The 27,500-nt window shown below is 44.6% G+C and overlaps 2 protein-coding genes across 2 annotated transcripts in view; both read left to right on the forward strand.

Moving 5' to 3' along the window:
- The window catches only part of nacc2 (NACC family member 2), a 57,455-nt gene extending 54,803 nt beyond the window's left edge, over positions 1-2,652 (forward strand). The window contains exon 6 of the mRNA XM_076283464.1: positions 1-2,652. This exon is cut by the window's left edge and continues 4,918 nt beyond it. The gene's annotated coding sequence lies outside the window, so the exon portion shown is untranslated.
- Positions 2,653-3,231: 579 nt separating this feature from the next.
- The window catches only part of nup214 (nucleoporin 214), a 150,896-nt gene continuing 126,627 nt past the window's right edge, over positions 3,232-27,500 (forward strand). Inside the window, exons 1-13 of the mRNA XM_076284946.1 lie at positions 3,232-3,408; positions 4,134-4,329; positions 4,823-4,974; positions 5,087-5,285; positions 5,575-5,645; positions 7,428-7,491; positions 7,859-7,962; positions 9,340-9,446; positions 14,141-14,219; positions 15,053-15,179; positions 17,868-18,026; positions 22,104-22,650; positions 26,033-26,142. Coding sequence (XP_076141061.1) covers positions 3,367-3,408; positions 4,134-4,329; positions 4,823-4,974; positions 5,087-5,285; positions 5,575-5,645; positions 7,428-7,491; positions 7,859-7,962; positions 9,340-9,446; positions 14,141-14,219; positions 15,053-15,179; positions 17,868-18,026; positions 22,104-22,650; positions 26,033-26,142 — 1,957 coding nt within the window. The 5' untranslated portion in view covers positions 3,232-3,366. The remainder of the gene's footprint in view (positions 3,409-4,133; positions 4,330-4,822; positions 4,975-5,086; positions 5,286-5,574; positions 5,646-7,427; positions 7,492-7,858; positions 7,963-9,339; positions 9,447-14,140; positions 14,220-15,052; positions 15,180-17,867; positions 18,027-22,103; positions 22,651-26,032; positions 26,143-27,500) is intronic.

Raw genomic sequence — 27,500 nt, forward strand, 5'->3', positions numbered from 1 at the left:
AGCACTGCGAACTAAGGCTCAAACATATTTCAAATGTTGTTTTGCATGATGTCAGCAGAAGCCCCTCACCTCACCCTTGACGTGTCTGTCCTGACGCGTATGCAGATTCTTTCAAGGTCAGACGATGGTTGCTGCTTGCTCTTCTGCAGAAACAGCAATGTTCTGCCTATACGCTTCTAGAAACAAGTAGTGAAAAAGACCTGTACGATATTCTTGTAACCTCCTCTAAAGTCATCCATTTTGTTATCTTCCGTTGTAGTGATTGATGTGTCAATTCATGTGAAAACCTTAAGTTCTGTTTGATTTCCTTGAACATACGTGTACAGATCTAGAGACAACAGAGTTAAAGCTTGCCATGGATACATACAGTATTTATAAGAAATGGTCACTAGGTAAAGGATTTCAAAAATGATATGTTTCTTGTAGATAATTAATCACAACCTGTAATAATTGACTGAATTATTAACTTTTTTTCTTTCATATTCAGTAGACCATGCAGTTTTGAAATGTCACTCAACTACATTTTGACAGTTCGTCAAATCAGTCCAACTGGTAGCCCTTCTATCTGGAGGGATAGTTCACACCAAAATGAAACAAATCCAACTTCTCAGTGTCATGTCTGGGGTTCAGTCGCAATACTTTGCCCTGCAGTTTTAAAGAAGTTGGCCAGCAGTCTTACTGAGTAGTGAACTGTACACCTCTTTCTTATTTGACAGGAGTAAGACGCCCTCTCTCAGCATGGCATGGATAATACATACTGAGGTCCCTAACCCCTGTCCTGCTTCACAGGAGAACAAATGCATGCTTACAGCTCCATTAGGCCAAGTAGAAATTGCATTGTCATTTCTCCCTTTCACGTCATGTTTGAAAAAGACTCCCCCTGTCATCATTACTTCATTTAAACACAAAATCATTTGTTGTCATTTTTTGTATTTTTCTTGTTAATGCCACATACTTTTGTGTATGTGTGTGTTTATGTTAAAGTTGACATAAACATGTTTATGTTAAAGTTGCCCACACGTCAAACCCCTATTAACTCTTTTCTCAAAATGCGAGAGCGCTGAAATAATGTGAAGTTGCACTAGAAGCTGAGCTTGAGCTCAGAGAATGTCAAGGCTAGCACGGAGGGTTAGCTCTGTGTGTGATAGCTTCTGTATACGTGTTCAGTATGCACCACGTTAATTTATTGACGTACATTTACAAGGCTGCAGCTTTCTCCTTAAAAAAAACATAGACCTTTGGTCTCTAAAGATCAGCACTACTTGCTAATGTAATTGCTTTTGCACAATGTCAAGGTTAGTGGTTGGCTCTTGACAGAAATCTGTAAACAGGTTTGAGAGGAGGCACGCAAGTGCTACTTAAGCCTCTGCCGCCTCCATTTGTAATGTATTTAGCTGTGCGTGTGTGCAGTGCGTCGGTGATGTTCACGCCACCTTACCAAATTGCTTTCACTGTAGATGCAATACCAAACCTCTGTCACAACGTGGACGGACCTCTGGCTGCGGTAGGCTGTGTCTCGCCGATGTCCTGGCTCAGGGTCACTGAGGTCGCGCATGCAGGTCTAGGCGTAGTTGCTTTGGTTCACAAAACTTCCCCAAAGTTTCTGTATTGGGTATATGCAGAGGGAACTGTTTGTTAAAGAATGTTTGGGTCATTCATTGTTTTTCCATATACCGCTACTGCTAAAATATACTACAAATCAAGACCAAAATGACTGGCTACCATGAATTATTTGGTTTGTTTCAGAGCGATGACCCAGAGCACAAACCAATACTGTCTCAATTTATTTGGAATAATGTAGAATTGGACGATTTTTTACAGTGTTCTGATGACGACACATGTAAAGTCCAACCACATTCAGTGAACTGCACTAACTTTGAGTGTCCTTGTTCTAGGAAATAATGCCAGCACTTTAAAATATAAAAAAAGAGGAATGATGATTACATCCTTCAAAAGTTTTGTATACGTGTGAAAGTTGTGGTGTGGGTCGAAAGCAAACTTTCAAAGCCATGTGTTCAGAGCGCTGACAATCACAAGGAAAGGGCAGCCGAGGCTGGTGGCGGCCGGGAACGGCGTATAGCTCCTGTGAATCCTGCCTTGTAGCTTTGCTTAGTCTTATGTGTGCTAGTCCAGACTGGTGGCTTGTTGTTGTCGTGCCAACTTCGGTCCTCGAGGTTACCGGGGCAACAGACTGCACACCACTCTTTCAGTGTTTTGGTGGTCTGAGGAGGGTTGTGGTTGTTGAGGATGTGAGAAGCTGATCAACTGGTGTCAGATTTCTTAAAAATTTTGTTGAACCTTGAGGATTGAGCCATGCTTTGCCCCAAAGGGCTGTAACCATGCAAACTCGGAAGTGAGTGTTTCAATGTAAAATACAGCAGATCTAATGGAGCGCCGCACCTTCCTAATTATCTATATATACGTAAGTGTTCTACTATATACGCGCCTTCTGACTCAAGCAACAAAATTTAAGCCTAATGCAAAATGCCAATTTTGATGTTACAAAATAAATGATTTCATTGAACTGTTCATGTTTTTCCCTCTTCCACCAAATTCAGTTTGGATTGACATTGTGTAGTTTATTGAGTAACTGATTTCTTTTCAGATGCAATACTGAAATGTCTGCTTTCTAATAAAACTCCTTCTTCACCACCACATGTCCATGTCCTCACTAGTGTGTGTGTGTGTGTGCGTGTGTGTGAGAGAGTGAGTGGCCTATATAGAGAAATGATAGATTAGCCATTTTTTCCCACATTATACACACAAATTGTGGAAATAAAAAAATAAATACATAAAAGGAAATTCAATAAAAAAGATGATTAACAGAACACCTTGTACTAGTGTAGCCTAGCCTAATGGTTTTATTGATAGTAGGCTAACGGCCTAGCATTCGTTTTAGCATTTTTTTTTACAAAGAACATCAAAATAATGTAATTTCCTATCAAGAACACTATTTATGTATAGTTACTAACTTGTATAGTAGCCTAAGCGACCACTGAAAAACACCTGGAATAAAAATAACCAAGTCCTGTTCTTAGTCTGCTGGCAGTTTATCACAAACTCTGTTAGTGATTAGGGTTATTCGACTTCATACAGCGCTGCGCAGATCTTGCTGAACGTGACGCCGGAATTTTTAACAATGCAAACATGCATCATGTTCAACAAGATCTGCGCAGCGCTGCTTGAAGTCGAATGAGCCTTAATTGCGTCATTTCCGAAACAGGAGCGCGGTATGGGTGCATGACAGAAAGCTCCACACTACTACCATACCAGTACTTTTCTCAAAAACTTCGATACTAAGTAGTTGGAATTTGTATTGATCTTTGACTTTTGGCACCGAGGTGCCACCCTGTTCTGTGATTTAAGATGAGTGACGACCCTGACTCTTTCCCCGAGAGGGAAATGAAGGTAAGAGTGGATATTTAGCTAACAGTTAGACTGTCATGATCACACATTAGCTTAGCAGTTGTAAAGCTACAGACATTTAGCTAGCTGGTCTTGTGTATTGTCACATATTTGGAGACATTGAGGAGTAGTTGCATTGACAGCATAGTGTACAGGTTTGTATTATTTGGCTTATGTTGAGGTCATCTCACAGACCCGCTTATCCTGTGCGAAGTAGCTAACAGTCAGCTAATGTTTGCTAGCTAGGTAGCTAGCTTATTTCACTGTCCCAGACAAGGATACCCTCTGCTAACTGGGTAGCTGAGTTTTTGAACGTACTTGAAACTTTGAAAATCCACGTGTTCTGATTATTTTGGTGACTGACTATCCATCACTGTGTGACCAATGATGTATGAAAAATTCGGCGCCGCTTCAAGTTAGCGAGTCGCGTCATGTAAACTACACATGTTCTCTTGCTAAGTTGTATTGCTGCAGTCTTGTCATTAGGGTATTTGATGCGGATTTCAGATATAACGTTAATGTTTGGGTCGTTACCTTTACTGTTTGGTGGGTGATAGCCCAGCATGCGTTAAGGTATGTAAGGTGAAGAAAGACTTGCTAACTTAGTTGACAAGACACTATGGTACTAGTACCGATGGAAACACATGTTCTAACACAACGCTTAAGTGCTGCAGGAACACTTGAACACTTAATGAACTAATGCTATTGCTTTATATTCCACATTGCAGGATTTTCAATTCCGACAGATGAAGAAAATCCGCGTCTTTGACTCGCCAGAAGAGTTACCAAAAGACAGATCCAATTTGCTTGCAGTGTCGAATAAGTTTGGACTGACATTCGTGGGGCTTGACCGAACACTGAAAGTGTTCTTTACGAAGGACATCATTGATGCCGTCAAGGACGTGGGCAACCCAAATGAAATCGGTAAGTGAAGCGATGACGTGGACTTGACTAGAGTGGCATATAATTAGATTAGATTCAACTTTATTGTCATTGTGCAGAGTACAAGTACAGAGACAACGAAATAATGAAACAGTAGTGACATTTTTGTCCTGCTGTGACATTTGCTGTTCATCTCCTCACTAAGAGTAACTACACACGTGACATCTAGCTTACCGTCATTCCACTTACACACACCATTACTCTGAGATGTGTATTCACGGCACCAGGGAACTCTGAGATGTGTATTCACGGCACCAGGGAATTTATTGAAATTCTATGTAGCCCATTGAAATCATAATCAGTTAAACGGAGTATATCCACTCCCAAATAATGCTTTGTGAATCATCTGCTGGCTTTTCTCTTTCTCCCGCTCTTTCTTCCTTCCCTTCCCTCCCTCCCTCCCTCTTTGCCCCATCTCTCTTTCTCTCTCCCTCTCTCTCTCTCTCCCTCTCTCCTCCTGCCCCCTTGACCTCAGTGGAGGGGGTAAAAGCTCTGGAGGTGCCAGTGGAGTTGCCCCTGCACCACCTGGCTCTGAGCAGTGATGAGCTCACTGTGTCCGCCTGCGGGATGTCCGAGGAGGCAGGACTCTCCATGGCCTTCTACGACGTGCGCTCCTTCCTCAACAAGGTAGCCCCACCAGATGTGCACTGCGTGCCAAATATCACACCATAAACAAATAACGAAATTCGGGGGGGTTGCATCATCATGTTTGGTGTTCTTCTTGTCCCCTGTTCCTCAGGCCAGGCAGGAGAAGGCCCCTTTCGCGTCTTTGCGTCCAGGCAGTGACTCGGGCACCCTGGTGCAGGACCTCAAGTGGAACCCAGTGCAGGCGTCCATGCTGGCTGCCTGTCTGTCGGACGGCAGCATGATGGTCCTGGAGGTCACCAGTGAGGTCAAGGTGACAGCCCAGCTCCCCCCCGCCGTGGGAATCACCTGCGGTAAGACATGACCTGTAGACTAAAAGCGACTAAACTGTTCAGACAACATGTTCGTACTAATGTTTGCCACTGTTTGTTCAGTTTCAACACACGTGTGTGTGTGTGTGTGTGAGATGTTTTTGGGCTTTGTGTGTGATGATTTTGGGCTTAACGTCTGTGTGTGTGAGATGTTTTTGGGCTTTGTGTGTGATGATTTTGGGCTTAACGTCTGTGTGTGTGAGATGTTTTTGGGCTTTGTGTGTGTAAAATGTGTGTGTGTGTGTGATGTGTTTGGATGTTATGTGTACAGTGTGCTGGAGCCCCAAAGGAAAGCAGGTGGCAGCTGGGAAGCAGGATGCTACAGTCATCCAGTACACACCAGTGAGTTTCACACACATACACACACACACACACCAGTTATTATTCAGTACACACAAGTCGGTTAGACTGTGCAATTAATCACATTTTAATTTCGACCTCGATACTGGCTCCAAGCGATCACAAAAACAGTATCATCAAGAAAAAAACAGGCCACTCAAGCAGTTTTGGGTTGTGTGTGTGCTCGTGCAGTCGGTTTACTAATAGGTAGCGTCATTAGTTGCTCGTTAAACTGCTAAGTTTGTTATTATTACTATCAATCGAGGCAACCAAACTACTCAGAGAAGTTATGACAAGACGGCTAATCTAACGTTAGAACACTCTTGGTTTTTGAAATCACGTTACAGCTTGTCAATTAGCCTACTTCTACTAGTGCAGGTGGATAGCTTCAGGCAAACGCGAACGTTACTATTAAATCATGAACACTGATTGTTTACTCCTTCAGTTCCAATGGATTATGAAACGTATTTTCCAAGACCCAGAGAAGAAAACATCGGTTACATTTCAAGTTGCAAAGAAAACACGTGGGGAAACTAAACACTCCGACCAGCGTGATTAACTTAAATATTCGCTATTCAACTAGCTATTCGCTATCAACCTGTGGTTTCAATCAGTGCTACTGTGCCAGCTGAAGCAGAGACCCTAGAAAAGATTACTAGTGAAAACATGTAGGAAAGGAGAGGGAGAAAAGATTACTAGTGAAAACATGTAAGAGAGGAGAGAGAGAAAAGATTACTAGTGAAAACATGTAAGAGAGGAGAGAGAAAAGATTACTAGTGAAAACATGTAAGAGAGGAGAGAGAGAAAAGATTACTAGTGAAAACATGTAAGAGAGGAGAGAGAAAAGATTACTAGTGAAAACATGTAAGAGAGGAGAGAGAGAAAAGATTACTAGTGAAAACATGTAAGAGAGGAGAGAGAGAAAAGATTACTAGTGAAAACATGTAAGAGAGGAGAGAGAGAAAAGCTGAGGGCCAAGCAGTGCAGATGCAAGCAGAGATGTAGGCAAGCCTACAAACATGGCAGCGATGTAGGCAAGCCTACAAACATGGCAGCGATGTAGGCAAGCCTACAAACATGGCAGAGATGTAGGCAAGCCTACAAACATGGCAGAGATGTAGGCAAGCCTACAAACATGGCAGCGATGTAGGCAAGCCTACAAACATGGCAGAGATGTAGGCAAGCCTACAAACATGGCAGAGATGTAGGCAAGCCTACAAACATGGCAGCGATGTAGGCAAGCCTACAAACATGGCAGCGATGTAGGCAAGCCTACAAACATGGCAGAGATGTAGGCAAGCCTACAAACATGGCAGCGATGTAGGCAAGCCTACAAACATGGCAGAGATGTAGGCAAGCCTACAAACATGGCAGAGATGTAGGCAAGCCTACAAACATGGCAGAGATGTAGGCAAGCCTACAAACATGACGGAAGTAAAATTCTAAAGAAAAGGCCATTTTTATCAGATCATCAGCGAACATGTCACTGAATTTGATCCAAAATGCCTGTATTCATGGGTTTCCACAGGTCCCTTTCCACAGGTGTATTAATCAAGCACCATGCAGTCTGCATTCATAATCTAGGTGCTTGATTGTATACACCTGGAAAGGGACCCATGAATAGGCCTATGCCACACACCACAGTATGTCCCCCCCCCCCCCCCCCAAATAATTGTTAATCGATAATCGTGATTACATTTTTGACCAAAATAACGGTGATTGTGATTTTTGCCATAACACACATACCGCCTCTCACTGCATTGCTTTTTTTCTCTTCCCCAAAAGGCCCTGCAGGAGAAGAAGGTGATCCCCTGTCCGAGCTTCTATAGCTCAGACAACCCTGTTAAAGGTGAGCAGCTCTCACATAGCACTCTGAGAACCAGGAAGCTCCTCCAGAACACTCTGAGAACCAGGAAGCTTTTCCATAACACTCTCACATAGCACTCCAGGAAGCTCTTCCAGAACACTCTCACATAGCACTCCAGGAAGCTCTTCCATAACACTCTCACATAGCACTCCAGGAAGCTCCTCCAGAACACTCTCACATAGCACTCCAGGAAGCTCTTCCATAACACTCTGAAGATCAGGAAGCTCCTGTTTACATGGGACCAGTGTGGAGTTTCATTTCATTGGATTTAATGCAGTTTGGATTAAATCATTGAATTGTTTGAATGCTGAATTTTCATTCCGTGTGTGTGTGTGATGTTTGCCTGCAGTGCTGGATGTGTTGTGGCTGAGCACCTTTAACTTTGCGGTGGCGTATGCAGCAGCGGACGGCTCCCCGGAGACGCCCCCCGAGCTTGTGGTCGTGTCCCTGCCCGTGAGTCGTGTCCAAAACACTCACTCACCGTCTAATTCATGACCTGGAAAAGTCGCGTGCAAAACACTCACTCACCGTCTAATTCATGACCTGGAAAAGTGGCGTCCAAAACACTCACTCACCGTCTAATTCATGACCTGGAAAACTCACCAGTCATGCATAACAACACGGTCTCGCCATTCACAATATGGTACACCTTACCCGCACGGTGTTCAGGAAGCTAGAATGCTTCCAAATCATTTCTGATATGTGGAATTCAGTACTGACACACACACACACACACACACACAGTACTCACAATCAACACAATTCATGAACTCCTTCACCATTTCTGGTTTAGCGTAAAACACTCTCTCCCAGCTTGAGATCTATACCAGTGGTTTTCAAAGTGGGGGCCGGGGCCCCCTGGGGGGCCGTGAGGGGGTGCCAGGGGGGCCTCAGCAAATTGGAAGGAAAAATAAAAGCAACAAATAAATACATTTGAACATTTTTAAATATACCTTTTACTATGAGGGTTGTTATACAATGCCATTATACTAATTTGTCGCATATCTGAACATTATATTTTCCATGATACTGACTGGGAATAATAGTAGAATGATAGCACTCGTATAGCAGAAAGCCCCAAATGCAATTTTTACACACTGTATGCTCCATCTCAAAGTGCTTGCGGCTAAAATAATTATTAGGATTAGCTTAATGTATTTTTACATTTGCCGTAGTATTGTCGATGGGTTTAATAACACATCAAGGGGGTCCTTGTCCAGAACCTAGTGGTATTTGGGGGCCTTGTCGTAGAAAAATTTGGGAACCCCTGATCTAGAACACTCACTCACAATTCATCTAACAATTTATGACCTAGGACAGAGATGGTTCATTAACCGTTCTAAATCAGTGTTCTAAAGAATCTTTGTCTAGAACACACTCATATTCACAACAGCTACTCAACAGGTATTATATGATGGAGGTGGTGGTGGTAACGTCAGCCAAATGAAGTATATATAATATTATGATCGATATATACTGTATGATGCGCAACAGTAGCTCACCATTTCAAACAGGGCTGAAGGTAAAGAACTTGTCAGCGTTATTTTTGTATTTTGCGTTCAAAGAGACTTCCAAGGTCTCGAAGTTCACACATTCCCCAGTCTGTGCCAGTCAGTGCACCACAGAGGTGTGTGCCACCCTCCCTGTGTGATGCTTGCCTCAGTCAGCAGGCATGGAGAGAAGACGGTGATCTTTTCTAGCGCACGCTGTGTTGATATTCGTCCAACTGCTGCTGACACATCTGTGTTTAGCTTACATCTCACCTTTCAGCTATTCAGGGATTGATATTGTGTGTGTGTGTCTGTGTGTGCGTCTGTGTGTGTGTTCCAGAAAAAGGATGAGAAGAGGGCAGAGAGGTATCTGAACTTTAATGACCTGGTGTACGGCACCTGCACAGAGAGACAGCACCACTACTTCCTCTGCCACATTGAGGACTGGTACGTACGTGTGTGTGTGTGTGTTTGTGGGTTTGTTTGTTTGTATAAGAGCAGAGCGCCTGTTGTATGTTTATGAAGACTCAGGGGATGTGCGCGTGCACATGAGTGAGCGTGTGAGTTGTGTAGTAATTAAAATTAATATTATTATTAATATTAAGCTACCGGCAGGTTTAGGCAACAGACAAAACAGAAAACATTAATCAAAAACACTGATCAAACAAAAACAAACATGGGACAATGCCCGCAATAACTAGGCCCTCCATAGTAACACTTGTCACACACATACGCCCTCTCACGACAGAGGCGAACCACGAATGCAGCGCTCACTGACATTTTATACCATCGGTCCCAACCAACCCACAGCGAATAATAAATCGCCCCTTTGACATATTCTTTAAGCCATAAACTGCATTAGCGCAAACACTATTCTATAACATTCGTGTTCCGACATCCCCAATGCACTGCAATACCCTAAACTACAAATAACTAGATGTACCGCAGAGCGGTACAAAATATGACCGCCGCCCAGTCCAGCACATTTTTTCCACAAAAATAAATCACGCTGAAAGGCCTGTATGATTCTAGCTGTCTCACTAAATTGCATTATCCACACTCAATTCTCACTGATATCTGCTAGACAACAAGTACCAAAACATGATTAGTTCATAGATTTCACATGTAAAATTAATTTTATACAACCCCACCTCCATCTTGCCTGTTCATAATTCTGAGAAATTCTTGAAGTGTGTGTGTGTGTGTGTGTGTGTGTGTGTGTGTGTGTGTGTGTGTGTGTGTGTGTGTGTGTGTGTGTGTGTGTGTGTGTGTGTGTGTGTGTGTGTGTGTGTGTGTGTGTGTGTGTGTGTGTGTGTGTGTGTGTGTGTGTGTGTGTGTGTGTGTGTGTGTGTGTGTGTGTGCCTGCGTATGTGCCTGTGCATGCAAGCGTACATATGTCTACTGTGTGAGTATGTGTCATACGTATGATTACTGTGAATGTGTGTGTGTGTGTATCTGTTTGTGCACATGTGTGCACATGAAATGGGTTAACATGACCCCTGGAGGCAAACATATGGAAAAAAATGGTCATCCTAGTCCCTACAGTTCTCAAGATATTCACAGAGAACTGTGTCTGCCCTACCCTCCTTTCGGGGGGTCCAGTCCAGCGGGGGGGCTACAGATCAAAACGAAAAACGACGGTTCCATGCTATCCATGTGGGATTACATGCCCACAAAGTTTTGTGTACCCCGGTCTTTCAGTGTCCCGGGAATCCTTGTTGGTGTACGTCACTAAATGTACACATACATTATTTTATTGTAAGGCCCCCCATGAACGAAAGTACACAAAACTTGGCATGCATTCGGAGGGTGTCATAATGATCCTACACTTTTAATTTTGTGCAGTTTTGACCTTGTCAGCCAGAGATATTGTGATGAAAACACCTAATTTTTTGCTTTTTAATTTTTAACTAGGTGGCGCTATAGATGAAATAAGTGGTAATGGGATGGGTTGACATGCCCCCTTAAGACCAACATACATAAAAAAGGTGGACCTCCTAGGCCCTACGGTTCTCGAGATATTCACAGAAAACTGTCTCCGGCCCCCTACAGGCCAGTTGGTGTATAGTAACATAAATTAATTTATTGTGTGGCCCCCCATGAACGGAATTCCACGAAACTTGGCGTGCATACAGAGGGTGTCATAATGATCCTATACTTCCAATTTCGTGCAGTTTTGACTATGTTAGGTCACAGATACACACATACAACACCTCATTTTTACTTTTTTGTGTTTAAGGCGAGACACGGCAGGTGAAAACATCGTTTTTTCATGCACTGGTCAATTTCGAGATTTTGGGCTAATTTGCTACCTTAGCATGTATTCTTTCACACTACTACAACAACAAAGCCCGATTTACACATTTAGGTGTTTATTTCATTACATTTTGTCTACTCGCGCCTGTATATTTCTCCTAAATTCACCAAAAGTTAGTCTTCTAACGTTTCATGCTCTACCGCGACCGTGATACAAAACATAACATGTGTAGTACCGTTGGAAAGCTCTGTTTTTCCTGCATGACGTTGTGCTATCCAAATATGGACCGCAACCAATCGCGAAAGTTCAAAGGCGAGTCTAGGCTGAGAACGGAATCTCTTGGCTGTGTTCCGAGGCTGTTTTCTCAAATTGAGTTTTTATCATTTTCCAGTAGAAACATCTCAGCCTATGTAGCACCTATGTACACCAAACTTTCCAGTTATACACTTAGCAGTATTCTGAAGATATTTACAGAGAGATTTGTTAATAAATCATTCCTGGCCTGATTTATGTGACATTTTAATCAAAAATATAAGGCAAAAATCTATTTTTTAAGGCTATGGACAGTATATTCTGATTTCCTAGGTAATGAAAGCAGATATCCTGAAATCCCACTGTAATTTTATTTTTATCTTGTATGCAAACAAAATGAAAGAATAATTTTGTACCAGGCTTTATCATATGTTCAGATCTATCTACCGAAAATATATGCAAATTTGCGCATATTTAATGAGATAATGCCTAATTTGCATAATTAAACATTCGAATTTCAAAAACTTGTAATACATTTTTTGTTCATACTTGTGTAAGTAATCAACTGAGGAAGTTTCATGGTGATGTCTATTATTTAAAAATTTTACCCTATTCACCTGTAGTGTCTCGCCTTAACTAGGTGGCGCTATACATGAAATGAGTGGTTATGGAATGGGTTGACATGGCCCCTTGAGATTAACATACAAAAAAAAAAAAGGTCCTCCTTAACCCTACGGTTCTCGAGATATTCACAGAAAACTGTGTCTGCCCTACCCTCCTTTCGGAGGGTCCAGTCCAGCGGGGGGGCTACAGATCAAAACGAAAAACGATGGTTCCATGCCCACCAAGTTTCGTGTACCCCGGTCTTTCAGTGTCCCGGGAATCATTAACGGAAATTTGGGCATGCGAAAAAAAAAAAATCTGACTAAACCTATATGACCGCCGCTTCGCTGCGCGGCGGTCATAAATAGATATTGTCCTAAACACCCCTGCCTAAATGAGCGCTTCCCTTACGGGAGCGCGCCCCGACCATTTAAATGCGTCCCATCCCCTACCCTCCTGTTTGCACCCCTGCACCCCAGAAGACAGGCATACCACAGGTAAGGTGAACATTTCATACATAATACAAACTAACATACAGGCACAGTTGGAGCGATCTCACAAAGATGTAAAAAGTGCGCACATGAAACCCTCACAACCGCCCCGACACTATGCTTTGCATCAGACCATTTAGCGATACCATGACCGCGTATGACATCTCAATATTCCTTTGCTTTTCCCATACAAAGTATACAATCCAATACATCGTCATTCTTTTTTTTCCACATGCATCAAAGAAACATTCCATTTACCGCACCAGTCCGTATCCGTATATAATGTCCATTTTTCTAACACAAACTCCGGTCCCATTGTTCTACAACTGGCGGGAATGCGCCCGGCCTAGTGACAGACGCGGTGCCCTCTGTCAAATGCTGCCATACAGTGAAACTCATTTCATTGCTTCAAGACTCATACTAGCCTACGCAACCTGCATTAGTTTAATCGATAACAAATTAACGTGATCGACAAAATTCTTAATAATCAATTATCGATCGTCGATTAATCATGACCATCCCTATTGTGTGAGTGTGTGAGTTGTGGAGTGTGTGTGTGTGTGTGTGTTGTGGAGTGTGTGTGTGTGTGTGTGTGTGTGTGTGTGTGTTGTGGAGTGTATGTGTGTGTTGTGGAGAGTGTATAAGTATATATACTCTTTTGATCCCGTAAGGGAAATTGGGTCTCTGCTTTTATCCCAATCCGTGAATTAGTGAAAAACACTCTCAGCACACAGTGAACACACAGTGAAGTGAAGCACACACTAATCCTGGCGCAGTGAGCTGCCTGCAACAACAGCGGCGCTCGGGGAGCAGTGAGGGGTTAGGTGCCTTGCTCAAGGGCACTTCAGCCGTGCCTACTGGTCGGGGTTCGAACCGGCAACCCTTCGGTAACAAGACCGAAGCGCTAACCAGTAGGACACGGCTGCCCCCAGTGTTTGAGTTGTGGAGAGTGTGAGTTGTGGAGAGTGTGTGAGTTGTGGAGAGTGTGTGAGTTGTGGAGAGTGTGTGAGTTGTGGAGAGTGTGTGTGTGTGTGAGTTGTGGAGTGTAGTGTGTGTGTGTGTGTGTGAGTTGTCGAGTGTAGTGTGTGTGTGTGAGTTGTCGAGTGTAGTGTGTGTGTGTGAGTTGTCGAGTGTAGTGTGTGTGTGTGTGAGTTGTCGAGTGTAGTGCGTGTGTGTGAGTTGTGGAGTGTAGTGTGTGTGTGTGGAGAGTGTGTGAGTTGTGGAGAGTGTGTGTGTGTGAGTTGTGGAGTGTAGTGTGTGTGTGTGTGTGTGTGAGTTGTCGAGTGTAGTGTGTGTGTGTGAGTTGTCGAGTGTAGTGTGTGTGTGTGAGTTGTCGAGTGTAGTGTGTGTGTGTGTGAGTTGTGGAGTGGAGTGTAGTGTGTGTGTGAGTTGTGGAGTGTAGTGTGTGTGTGTGTGTGTGAGTTGTGGAGTGTGTGTGAGTTGTGGTGTGTGTGTGAGTTGTGGAGTGTGTGTGAGTTGAGGAGTGTGTGTGAGTTGAGGAGTGTGTGTGTGCTCATCTCAGTCTCCCGCTGTTCCAGGGATCTGGTGCTTGCTGCGTCTGCAGCCTCCATTGAGGTCAGCATCATCGCCAAACAGGAGGACAAACAGCAGCCTGCGGTCAGTCTCACAGCCCTTTAACGTGTGTGTGTGTGTGTGTGTGTGTGTGTGTGTGTGTGTGTGTGTGTGTGTGTGTGTGTGTGTGTGTGTGTGTGTGTGTGTGTGTGTGTGTGTGTGTGTGTGTGTGTGTGTGTGTGTGTGTGTGTGTGTGTGTGTGTGTGTGTGTGTGTGTGTGTGTGTGTGTGTGTGTGTGTGTGTGTCTCACAGCCCTTTAACGTGTGTGTGTGTGTGTCTCACAGCCCTTTAACGTGTGTGTGTGTGTGTCTCACAGCCCTTTAACGTGTGTGTGTGTGTGTCTCACAGCCCTTTAACGTGTGTGTGTGTGTGTCTCACAGCCCTTTAGAGTGTGTGTGTGTGTCTCACAGCCCTTTAACGTGTGTGTGTGTCTCACAGCCCTTTAACTGCTGCAGCTATCTGCATCATTCACTCATTTATCATTTTCTAACTAAACCCACATCTCTCTTATACCCTTTTCAGATTTTAGTCTAAGTGTGTGTGTGTGTGTGTGTGTTTAAGTGTACTTTGTTGAGGGCTATAGTCATTAGTCAATTGGAAGCAGTTTTTATCCAAATAATCGTGTCTAATGAGGAAGTATGTATTATGTGTGTGTCTGTGCGAATAACTTATATTGTGTTATATTGTGGTTGTGTGTGCATGTTATATTGTGGGTGTGTGTGTGTGTGTGTGTGTGTGTGTGTGCGAGTGTGTGTGCATGTTATATTGTGTGTGTGTGTGTGTGTGTCTGTGTGTCTGTGTGTGTGTGTGTGTGTGTGTGTGTGTGTGTGTGTGTGTGTGTGTGTGTGTGTGTGTGTGGTTGTGTGTGTGTGTTTCAGACTAATTGGGAGCTGTGGCTGCTGGAGGATGCCAGCAGGGCGGAGCTTCCTGTCACTCAGAACAGCGATGACACACTGCCATTGGGTGTCGCAATCGACTTCACCAGTCAGGATGAGATTCACATCTGTGAGTAACACACACACACACACAGTCAGGATGAGATTCACATCGGTGAGTAACACACACACACACACACACACACACACACACACACACACACCCCTTCTGTCCATGTGTCTATGAGTGTGTGAGGACAACATGCACACTGCAGTGTTCGTTGACCAGCTAAAGATGGATCTTTATACTAAAAACAACGATCAAATGATCCAGCTAAAGATGGATTTTCATAATTAAAAACAACGATCAAATGATCCAGCTAAAGATGGATCTAAAAACTACGACGTAATGTATGTTTTGTTTCCATGGACACGGGATGGGACTAAAGTGCTAGTGCTGCTTTATTAGCCCAAATGAGAGAAGCTGGTCATATACAGCACCTGATATGATGTCACCATTCCAGAGCGAGCTACCAGTTCTGAACATTTCTTATACTGTTCTGGACTGCACATCTTAATTGCACAGCCCTCCTGGACCGTCGCCATAGCTACCACCTGTGTGTTCAGCCCTCCTGGACCGTCGCCATAGCTACCACCTGTGTGTTCAGCCCTCCTGGACCGTCGCCATAGCTACCACCTGTGTGTTCAGCCCTCCTGGACCGTCGCCATAGCTACCACCTGTGTGTTCAGCCCTACTGGACCGTCGCCATAGCTACCACCTGTGTGTTCAGCCCTACTGGACTGTCGCCATAGCTACCTCCTGTGTGTTCAGCCCTCCTGGACCGTCGCCATAGCTACCACCTGTGTGTTTAGCCCTACTGGACCGTCGCCATAGCTACCACCTGTGTGTTCAGCCCTACTGGACCGTCGCCATAGCTACCACCTGTGTGTTCAGCCCTCCTGGACCGTCGCCATAGCTACCACCTGTGTGTTCAGCCCTTCTGGACCATCGCCATAGCTACCAACTGTGTGTTCACTCCAGTTCTGATGGGTGCAGCTGCACTCTGGGCAACAAGTCCACGCCAACGTTCTGCGCACCAGGCAAATGAATTGCACACGCATGCCCTCACCAGGTGGCACCAGGCAAATGAATTGCACATGCATGCCCTCACCAGGTGGCAGAGCTGTGAAGGGTGCAGGTCACCCTGGCCGTTCTGTGTTTTGATTAAAACATGGCCAAGTAACACACACCCACACACACACACACACACACACACACACACACACACACAATCACACTGTGTGAACCCTCCCAGTCTGGAAGGGTCAGGAGGGCGAGTGGGAAGCTGATGAAGACTGACAGCCAGAGACAACTGAAGGACACACACACACACACACACACACACACACACGCACGCATACAATCTACCTACTACACACCACAACTGCAGTACGGGCCTTGAGCTCTTTCAGATCCACTGACTACACACCACAACACTGGAAGTGCCACAACACAGAAAGTTCTAGTCTCTTGTGCACTGGGGTTGGGTGGGGGTGGGTGGGGGCTGTTTGTGTTAAATGTGTCTCTTCAGCAACTTTGAGATTGGCCTTGTGTTGTACCTCAGGTGGACATGTCGCTCCTACAGACACGCGCACACAGACACGCGCACACAGACACGCGCACACAGACACGCGCACACGGACACGCGCACACGGACACGCGCACACGGACACGCGCACACGGACACGCGCACACGGACACGCGCACACGGACACGCGCACACAGACGCGCACACAGACACATCAGCCTGATTGGTCTCAGACAGACAGCCACGTATATCCTGCCGTTATCCGCTCATCAAGTAAGTGCTGCTCTGGAATGCCCTCTGATGCCCTCTGCCGGGTCTAACGCACCGTGGAAAAACAATAATAACGGCGACGCGGCGTTAGAGGAGAGACGGAGATCAATGCAGGTCTCCGAATGAGTCAGACGAGAGAGGAGACTGGGAGAGGGGGATAGAAAGATAATAAGGGAGGGAGAGAGAACTAGACGGGGAGAGAGAGAACGATAACAAGAGGGAGAGAGAGAGAGAGAGAGAGAGAGAGAGAGAGAGAGAGAGAGAGAGAACCCAGACTAAGCAGTGCAGTAGAATATTAATGCACTTAACCAGACTACTCTTCACACCCGTGTGTGTGTGTATTCAGTACTAGGAGATGAAAAACAAACTTATCACAAGAAGAACACCTGTAAGGCAGGCTTATGAGAGATTTGGTGTGTGTCTGGGTGTGCGCTTGTATGCGCGCGTGTGTTTGTGTGCTTGTATAAGTATAAGTATATATACTCTTTTGATCCCGTGAGGGAAATTTGGTCTCTGCATTTATCCCAATCCGTGAATTAGTGAAAAACACACTCAGCACACAGTGAACACACAGTGAGGTGAAGCACACACTAATCCCGGCGCAGTGAGCTGCCTGCTACAACAGCGGCGCTCGGGGAGCAGTGAGGGGTTAGGTGCCTTGCTCAAGGGCACTTCAGCCGTTCCTACTGGTCGGGGATCGAACCGGCAACCCTCCGGTTACAGGTCCGGAGTGCTAACCGGTGGGCAACAGCTGCCCCAAAAAACGTCTGATAGATGAGATACAGTACCAGTGGCGTAACAAACCAATGGTGGGGCCAGGTGCGAGAGCGCTACGCGTTTTGTGTTTGTGTATGCACAATTTTTCAGAGTATGAACCTGTGTGTGTTTGTCTGTGTGCTTGTCCATACATGTATCGTTCTGTTTGAATTTAGTGTGTGTGTGTGTGTGTGTGTGTGTAGCGGACGATAAGAAGCTTCCTGCGGCCCCCACGCTGATGATGCTGTCCACGGACGGTGTGCTGTGCCCCTTCTCCATGATCAACATGAACCCAGGGGCCAAGCAGCTGGTCGCCCCGGCAACCAGCCTAGCCCTGGACGGGGAGAGGCCACCCAGCGCAGGTGAGCAATATACAACACGCGCACACACACACACACACACACACACACACACACGCATGCATACAACATGCATTTCACACATGCATGTATTCAACATGCATCACACACAGACACGCATGCATGCATACAACATGCATCGAACACAGACACGCACGCATGCATACAACATGCATCACACACAGACACACATGCATGCACGCATACAACATGCATCACACACAGACACACAAACATATGCATGCATACAACATTCACACATGCATGTATTCAACATGCATCACACACAGACACGCACGCATATATACAACATGCATCACACACAGACACGCACGCATGCATACAACATGCATCACACACAGACACACATGCATGCATGCATACAACATGCATCGAACACACACACACACACGCATACAACATGAAAAGGTTCTAGCCAGCCTGAGCTTCCTGAAAGGAGTATGCTACAGGTAGTCCGATAATCTTTGAACAAATTTTAATTTGATTATAGAGTTTTGTTTTATTGCTACTAGGCTACTCAGCCAAACTGTGCTACAATAAAGCATGATGCTCTGAAGCACTGATGTAAAAAACAAAGAAATGATTTGGCTCCAAACGATCTCAATCTACGGAAGAAATAAACGCCCTGCTGTATCTTTTTGCAGATCAAGGACACGTTTGCACATAGCCGGGTATTTAGAGAAACAAATATTCCCCCCCCCCCTCCGTTTTCAATAATAACATCGTGCACACAACCCGCATAAATACACCGTCGAGCGCCATCATAACTATGCCAAACCTACAGTATGGACGGCAGTGTAGAGAGAAGGATAAAGCCATGCAAGCCAATCAGAATACTCAGAATCGACAACAACGAATAACACGAGTGACTTTCTGTTCCTTTCAAAACAGGCACTCACATGACGTTAAGCATTTTCTGGCGTATAATGTGACGTTTGAGAACCTAAAACCCTGTTTCTCCCAGTTGACATGACAACACATAACCGGCGTTATCAGAAATCTCCACTTTGGCCAGAGTTTTTAGAAATAATTGTTTTCTATGATAAAAACAAGGTTTTCGTGTAAATGAGAGGCCAAACCGCAGGGAAATATCTGCGTCTTCCCTTTGTGTAAACTGGGAGAAACCGCCTAGCATCACAACCTTGCTTGCCATCAGCCAGCTTAAGTCCAAGTCTGAAAAACTTTTTGACTTTCCGCACCGTATGCGTATAGTTGGAAGGAAGGAAGAAAAAGCTACTCTTTAATGAAAGCGTCTGCCAGCAGGACGTTGGTGAACATGTCTGAGAGGAAGAGCTCGTTCTGACGGCTGTCATCATAGGGTGTTACTTGCCTCTGCTCTGCCATCAGATCAATCGTGTCGGAGAAGTTAAGCGGATATGATGTTTGCTGACAGCAGAATCTACTGACTGACCTTAGTTTTAGAAGCGAAGCACCCGAGTGAGGCAGAGTGTGTGTGTGGTGTTGGCAAAGTGTGTATGTGTGGTGTTAGTGTGTAGCCATCAGGTCCAACTCACTGTCCCAGCCAAAGGGGCAATGGGCAGAGTACGCTCAAAAATGAAGCCAGTAGAAGATGCTGAAATATGTTGGCCATCTCACCAAATATGGTCAATTCTGGGCAGACCTGGACAATTTTGGGTTTTCTTTGCTTGCGTTGGCTCCAAAAACACCTGCTGTTGAACTGTCTCTGACTCCAACTTTGTCAATGCAGTCGTCCAATTTTGGTTTAATTTCTTAGGAATGTTAAGTGCAGGACCACATGCTGACCTTGTTTTTCAGCCATAAGTCCCAGCGATCAGCAGCACACTCCCCAGGAAACCTGCAGGGGGCGCCAGAAGCCCGAGCAGATGACGGGCACTGCTTCTGAGCAGATCTCAAGTTCTTTTGAGATCAGTGGCTCTGAACCACACCACAGTTAAAACGGCTCTTGAGGCTTTATGGCATGATTTTGAATAAAGAAACATAAAATACATGAATATCTAATTACAAAAAAATAACACTAAAATATAGGGCTGTCAATCGATTAAGAAAATGAATCTAATTAATTACATACTCTCTGATTAATTAATCTAAATTAATCACATATATATTTTTTGCTGTGAAAGTATTTTAAATATTTAAATTCAAATGAATCATTGAATAATCAGCATTAGTGACATTAAAATTCAAAAACTCTTTATTATTATTATTTTCACTGTTCAAATAATTGCCATACTAATCTTTGATATGACCTAATATGCTGAGGAAATAAATTCAAAAGTGCTTCGGGGATTTTCTTTGCATTGATGTGCGACTATAGAGTTGATGAACTCCGGTGATATGCAAATTCCTTGCTGCAGACATTGCAGAGGACTTTATTTTTTATGAACACCATCAGGCCGTTTTTAAAAAGTAAATGTTCCAATCAATGATCCAGGCAGCACGTTTTCTTCTCTCTCCTTCATTTTACAGTCTAAATTTTACTGACTAGAACGGCTCGGGGTCAAAGGTCATACGGAATCGATTAATCTGCACTAATTTTTTTAATCAGTTATTTTTTCTCAAATTAATTAATCAAAATTAATCAGTTATTTTGACAGCCCTACTAAAATAATTTTTTGTTCAGTGTGTGAAACCTGTTAACATTATGGGGTGAAAGCATCGACTTCAGTCAACAATGTTTTGCCCACACATAGAGTCTAATGCTGATGAAAGGCTCTGGGTCATTCAGATAGATAGATAGATAGATACTTTATTGATCCCCAGGGGAAATTCAAGGACCAGGGGTAATTCAAGGTCAGTTCCACGTCAGTTCAACCAGGGCCCACGCACTTAGTTCTCAAAAATTGTGTACCTATGTTACCCAGGAGACACACTGTAAAATTACTCTTATGTAAGATCAATACTTTCCAAGATACAGCCAGTTTTACAGGGGGAGGCGGGTGTCTGTTCGGCCTCTTTTTTTTTGTCAAAGTTCACAAGCCCACAGCGCAAGAACTAAACCATGTAGGAGGCTCAAATTTTGCATGCTGGTACATAAATAGGAATAGTATGTAGCAAAATAGTCACGTTTGGTCTGGATAATCCTGCATGGTCATAGCTGTCCCTCAAAGTTGATACAAATTTTTTTGGAGTTTTTGGCTGGGCTCTGTTTAAGCCTTCAGAAGACATATTTGTACTCAACATAGGCTCTTGATTTATTTTCCTTACTGAGATAAGTAGAAACACTCTCACAAAAAGCAATGAACAGAAAACAAATCCCTTCAGGGTCTGAACAGCAGACCTCACAAGTCGGAAAAATCATTTTGGTTATCATTTTCAGAGCACCCAAACACCTTGTGGGAATATACAAAGATTTTTTAAATATGTTTTTCTTTATTCTCCGTGATCCCTTCTTTTTGAAAATACCAATTTGACTTGTCTTATGCAAATCTTTCTTTTATATTTTCCACCCTGAACATGGGCAAAATGCCCCATTGACATCACGGCTCCCACACACAGCTGCGTGCATCGCGTTGCTGGAGACGCATCCCATTCACTTTAAATGGGCTCACGTGATCCGTTGCCGAACTGAATTGTGGGTCCGTCGCGTCACGTTTCTCCCGCCGCTCGCGTTGAGTTCAGCTGTTGCTGCACCGGCCAATCAAGCCAATCTACGGACGGCACCAACCAATCACATTACGGTTTTACGGTATTTGCATAGCTACCGTCGGGAACACCCACTGGCATGCGTTGACAGAACGCAGCTGTGTGTGGGAGCCGTTACCTGTCCTGACCTTACCTGTACTGTACTGTACTGACCTTACCTGTACTGTACTGTACTGACCTTACCTTACCTGTACTGCACTGACCTTACCTGTCCTGACCTTACCTGTACTGTACCGTACTGACCTTACCTGTCCTGACCTTACCTGTACTGTACTGTACTGACCTTACCTGTCCTGACCTTACCTGTACTGTACTGTACTGTACTGTACTGTACTGATCTTACCTGTACTGATCTTACCTGTACTGACCTTACCTGTCCTGACCTTACCTGTACTGTACTGACCTTACCTGTCCTGTTCCCCTTCTCCCTCATAGGCATTTCTGCTGCAGCCCCCACCTCACAGAGAGCCCCTCCCAGCACCTTTCCGCCGCTTCGTGCCCCTGTCAGCAGCTCCACACCTCCCCCTACTGCAACTGCCACCTCATCTGCCCCTGCTCCTGTCTCAGCTCCTGCTCCTGCCACTGGCTTCTCCTTCGGCTCTGCCCCCCCTGCCGCCTCCTCCTCCTCCTCCATCTTCTCTCTGGGCTCTGCTGCCCCCCCTGCCTTCTCCTCCTCCGCTGCCCCCCCTGCCTTCTCCTCCTCCGGCGGGGTTTTCTCGTTCTCCGCGGCCTCCAAGCTGCTGCCGGTGTCCGGCGCCCCGGGACCCGCTGCCTCCGCCTTCTCCTTCAGCGCCCCCTCGGTGGCCAAGCCCCCCCTGGTGGACCCTGGTGGTCCTGCGGCGCTGACGCCGTCGGTGGTGGCGGCGGCCGCCTCCCCTGCCCTGGTGCCAGGGCCCACGCCACAGCGGCTGGCCACCGCATCCCCGCTCACCATCGCCAAGGAGCCGGCCACGCCTGCCGTCAGGCTCAACCTCAACGACAGGTGAGACGGGAGCGCGTCGGGGGGGAATAACCATAGATATTAGAAAGCCAGATACCGCATTGGGCTCCAGAACGTACGTAAATAGCGTCGCCATCTTGGTGGGGGCAGCAATCACTGGAGGCCAATGGAGGAGCATGTGACTCTGACTGGAAATCAGACAGGTGTCTGTGATTGCCTGCAAATGTTGCCCATAGACAATAAAAGTGCTGCCCCCACCAATATGGCGGCCACGTTTATGATGCCACCTAATAGAACTCGACAGTCAATGCGGTATCTAGCTTTCTAATATCTATGGGAATAACCACATGTGACAACCACGCACAGGCAAATAGTAGCCTACAAGCCCACTCTTATGAAGAGCACTCATAAACGCTCATAAACCCTCCATCTAACATGCTACAGATATGTATGGTTTGGTGTTATGTGTGTTCTCATGGATTACCATTTTGAAAAAGTGTGTAGTAAAAACTGTGAAGGCTAAACATTAGGGCTGTCAAAATAACTGATTAATTTTGATTAATTAATTTGAGAAAAAATAACTGATTAAAAAAAATAACGCAGATTAATCGATTCCGTATGACCTTTGACCCCGAGCCGTTGTAGTCAGTAACCGTTAGACTGTAAAATGAAGGAGAGAGAAGAAAATGTGCTGCCTAGATCATGAAAGTAATTGTGGGGTATAATTACTTAATATTAACTTAGACTGGCAAACTTCAGGAACACTCAGGAATCAGGTTTAAAACACATATTGTATAAAGAAATAAAAGATTTTAAAAAAATCACACACACAGGGCCGGCCCACACGCGCATTCATTCATACTGTTAGTAGACACACACGGACACACACAGCTCCATGAAGCAGGAGGACAACTTAAACGGGCTGCAGGAAGATTTTCCTGCTTAAAAAAACAAAAGAAGTTTAAGGCATTTTCATCATGTGCTCATGTTAGCTCATAGACAAAGACATCTAGACGCCCCTAGCGGCAGCTAGTTAGCTCAGGCGTACTTAAAAGAGGCTTAACCATGCTCTCTTGAGCTTTTGCTATGTTTGCACACTTGAAAAAGGTTATTACGACATGAATCCTGGTTTCATCATCTATTCAGTCTATTAATACGTGAGTGTAGATGTAAAACAAAACAAAACATCTACTCAAAAACAAAACAAGACTAGCGTTAGCTTAACATTCTAGCCGCTCATACGCTCTTGGTGATAAAAAAACAAAAACAGCAGCGCCAAGTTCTGTCTAATATTCTGTTTGGTATTGAAGGAATCCCGTTCCCGTTCCCGTTACCGCGAAAAATAGGTTGCACACTATACCACAGTGTTTAATATTGAGCTGCCTAGCAAACTCTCTAACCTATTTACTCTTTAGACCTACTAAAGAGGCTCCCTAATTTGGATTGGGTTTCATAGAAGCCAATGTAATCCAACACATGTTGGCCATTTACAAAATATGGATTAATTCGTCTTGTGCGACGTTTTGCCAAAATCGGGGAAGCACAAGTTTGTGTCCACTATTAAGTTACGGTTTTGCCAAAATGTTGCCAAAATCGGGGAAGCACAAGTTTGTGTCCACTATTAAGTTACGGTTTTGCCAAAAATGTCTTGCTCACTCAGAATGTTTTTCCCGATATCTTAACGCCCTCGTTCCAAACTGTGGTTAGCAGGAACCGCCCGGATTTACAGATATACCTTTGTTCAGTACCAAAAGAAACGCAGATTAAAAAGCGTCCTTACCTGGGAGCTGTCACCAGAGCGATGAGAGAAAAAAACTGCGGCATCTCAGAATCAGCAACAAAAGTATATTATCTCGGTGGAACCTCCATGAAAGTAATTGTGGTGAATAATTACTTAATATTAACAGACTCGCAAACTTCAGGAACACTCAGGAATCAGGTTTATTCTGTTACAAGCAGAGAGGGTAAAAAATGGTCTATGGTCTATGTAGGCCATGGCACAGAGGCCATGGCCTCTGCTGGATCAACCTCTCTCTCTTTTCTTCAGTTCTCCATCGTTCTAGTTCTTACAATGCAAGTTAGTCACTTTTGTATGGGTTAAATAAAGAAAGAATTGGCGCCAAAACAAGCCAACATGATTGGTTCTCCAGATGGCATCAGACACACCTACTCACACCTATCTGAATAACATGAGGAGAGATATCTTATATATCAGAAATATCACTTATAGAATGTTCCAAACATTCTCACAATCAAATCATTACAATCCTTGTACTGAGACTATTACAATGATACCAAACATTAATATATTTACATTTCATGACATATGGATTCAGTATAGCAAGGTAACATCCTTTGTCTTGTGGATCTGATTGCCCTTGTATCCAGTACATTAGCATTTAATTGGGGGAAGGGAGGGTGCCTTTGTTTAATACCAAGAGGGGCCACATGGCTAACTAAAAGTAGTTTTGAAACCCTAAAATAATTGCTATCAATCATTGATTGGAACATTTACTGTTCAAAAAAGGCTTGATGGTGTTGATAAAAATAAAGTGTTGATTAAAATAAAGTCCTTTGCAATGTCTGCAGCAAAGAATTTGTATATCACCGGAGTTCATCAACTCTAAAGTCGCATAATCATTGCAAAGAAATAGTGTTGACATTGAGGGGAGTGATACTTTATTTTCATTGTGTCCCCTAGGTTATATCTGTGGCCTGAAATACCTTGTATGTGATTAAAAAACTTCTTCCCGAAGAAATTTTGAATTTATCTCCTCAGCATATTAGGTCATATCATAGATTATTATGGCCATTATGTAAGGGATAATGGACGACACAGTGGTCTGTTCACAGAAATTAATGCACGGTCGAGGTTGTAAAACGGCCCGACACGAAGCGGAGGGCCATTTAAACCTCGTAAGTGCATTAACTTCTGTGAACAGACCACCGTGGAGTCCATTATCCCGCTTATTCCACTGTTGCCACTTGCGTTGTGTTCATTTCCTGTTACAATTTAAACGTTTTAATCGCTAAAACTGTCTTGTTTGTAGAACTAATTTCTTCCGACACATATCAACTAATTTCTCAACTTAATTTCTCAACTTGCAGGACAAACTGCCGTTACTAGTTCTAAATGGATGGTTGCTACGGCCAAAGGCCAGTCGTTAGTTCTATCTCTCCCGTTGTCAAGCGGGCGTATCCCAAGATTTTGATGAACTTTAGCTTTGAAACATCGCTATTTTACTTAGCCTGCTGTCATCCATCTAGCTAAAAGCCACCTCCGTCATATGCTGCAATGTTCTGAACGTCTGCATTTTACTGCTCGGATGCAACGTGATAGAATATGCCTAAAACGTGTGTGTGTGTGTGTGTGTGTGTGTGTGTGTGTGTGTGTGTGTGTGTGTGTGTGTGTGTGTGCGTGCAGGTTTTCATCACTGGAGACCCCTGCTCCCTTCTCCTTCTCCTCCCCCAAACCCAGATCTGCCCCTGAGGCCAGCGCCCCTGGAGCACCCCCATCAGTCACCAGCAAACCAGGTAGCACACACACACGCACGCACGCACACACACACACACACACACATACATACACCAGGTAGCACACACACACACACACACACACACACACACACACACACACCAGGTAGCACACACACACACACATGCACACACACACACACACACACACACACACACACACACACACACCAGGTAGCACACACACACACACACACACACACACACACACCAGGTAGCACACACACACACACACCAGGTAGCACACACACACACACCAGGTAGCACACACACACGCACACACACCAGGTAACACACACACACACACACGCGCATACATACACCAGGTAGCACACACACACACACACACACACACACACACACACACACACACACACCAGGTAACACACACACACTCTCACACACACATACATACACCAGGTAGCACACACACACACACACACACACACACACCAGGTAACACACACACACACACACACTCTCACACACATACATACACCAGGTAGCACACACACACACACGCACACACACACACACCAGGTAACACACACACACTCTCACACACACATACATACCAGTGTTGCGCGGGTTTGGTCACAAGCGGCCCGCGGTCGCCCGATATTTTAATCAACCCGACCGCAACTCGGACCGCGAATATTAATTAGGACAAATTTAAACCCGACCCGCGAGCCGACCCGCTTATTTACAAAATGTGTGCTTTTGGTTATAGCCTGCATGCAGTGTGACAGTAGGCCATTTCTGTAAAAACAAACTAATTTATTTACGAAACTTGATGCAGTAGAACTACACGCAGTAAGCATGCAGGACATAATGTTTGCGCAGGAGAAAGAATGAGAATAAGAGCGCAAGCACGCACGCAACGCACAAAGGATAAGAACACTAGGATAAGATTTGAAGGCCATGGACATACATCTTTCTTTCGAAAACAGAAATGGTGAGGCGAGGTAGGCAAGAGAGATACATTGCTGGTCAAAACGTTAGCGTAAGAACTGGTTTATAATGCTGAATGAAACACAAAGCTTTACTAAAGCACATCCACTGTTTAAAGTCACAAACACAACGAACTAAGGTAACTTTTATGCATGCGCGAACCATACATACCGGTAGATATGGCTGTGTAGTCTGTGCCATAACATTTATTCCTGCAGGCTGCCCGTTTTGGCTGTCATACTTTTAAATGGCTTCGCAAGAAGTAGGCCTACATAGACCATAACTTACTATCATCTTCTTTAAGAACTTTTCCCAATATTTCCCATAGCCTATATCGCTTTTCCTGAAGGGGTGTCTTTATTATTTTAACTCGCGTCTTGCTTCTTTACTGTTGACTTTACTGTATT

The sequence above is a fragment of the Alosa pseudoharengus genome, unplaced genomic scaffold (genome assembly GCF_046254945.1).
Source record: "Alosa pseudoharengus isolate Yale_2024_CS ecotype anadromous, Long Island Sound unplaced genomic scaffold, YU_APseudo_1.1 YU_APseudo_1.1_scf_14, whole genome shotgun sequence".
Classification (NCBI taxonomy): Eukaryota; Metazoa; Chordata; class Actinopteri; order Clupeiformes; family Clupeidae; genus Alosa; species Alosa pseudoharengus.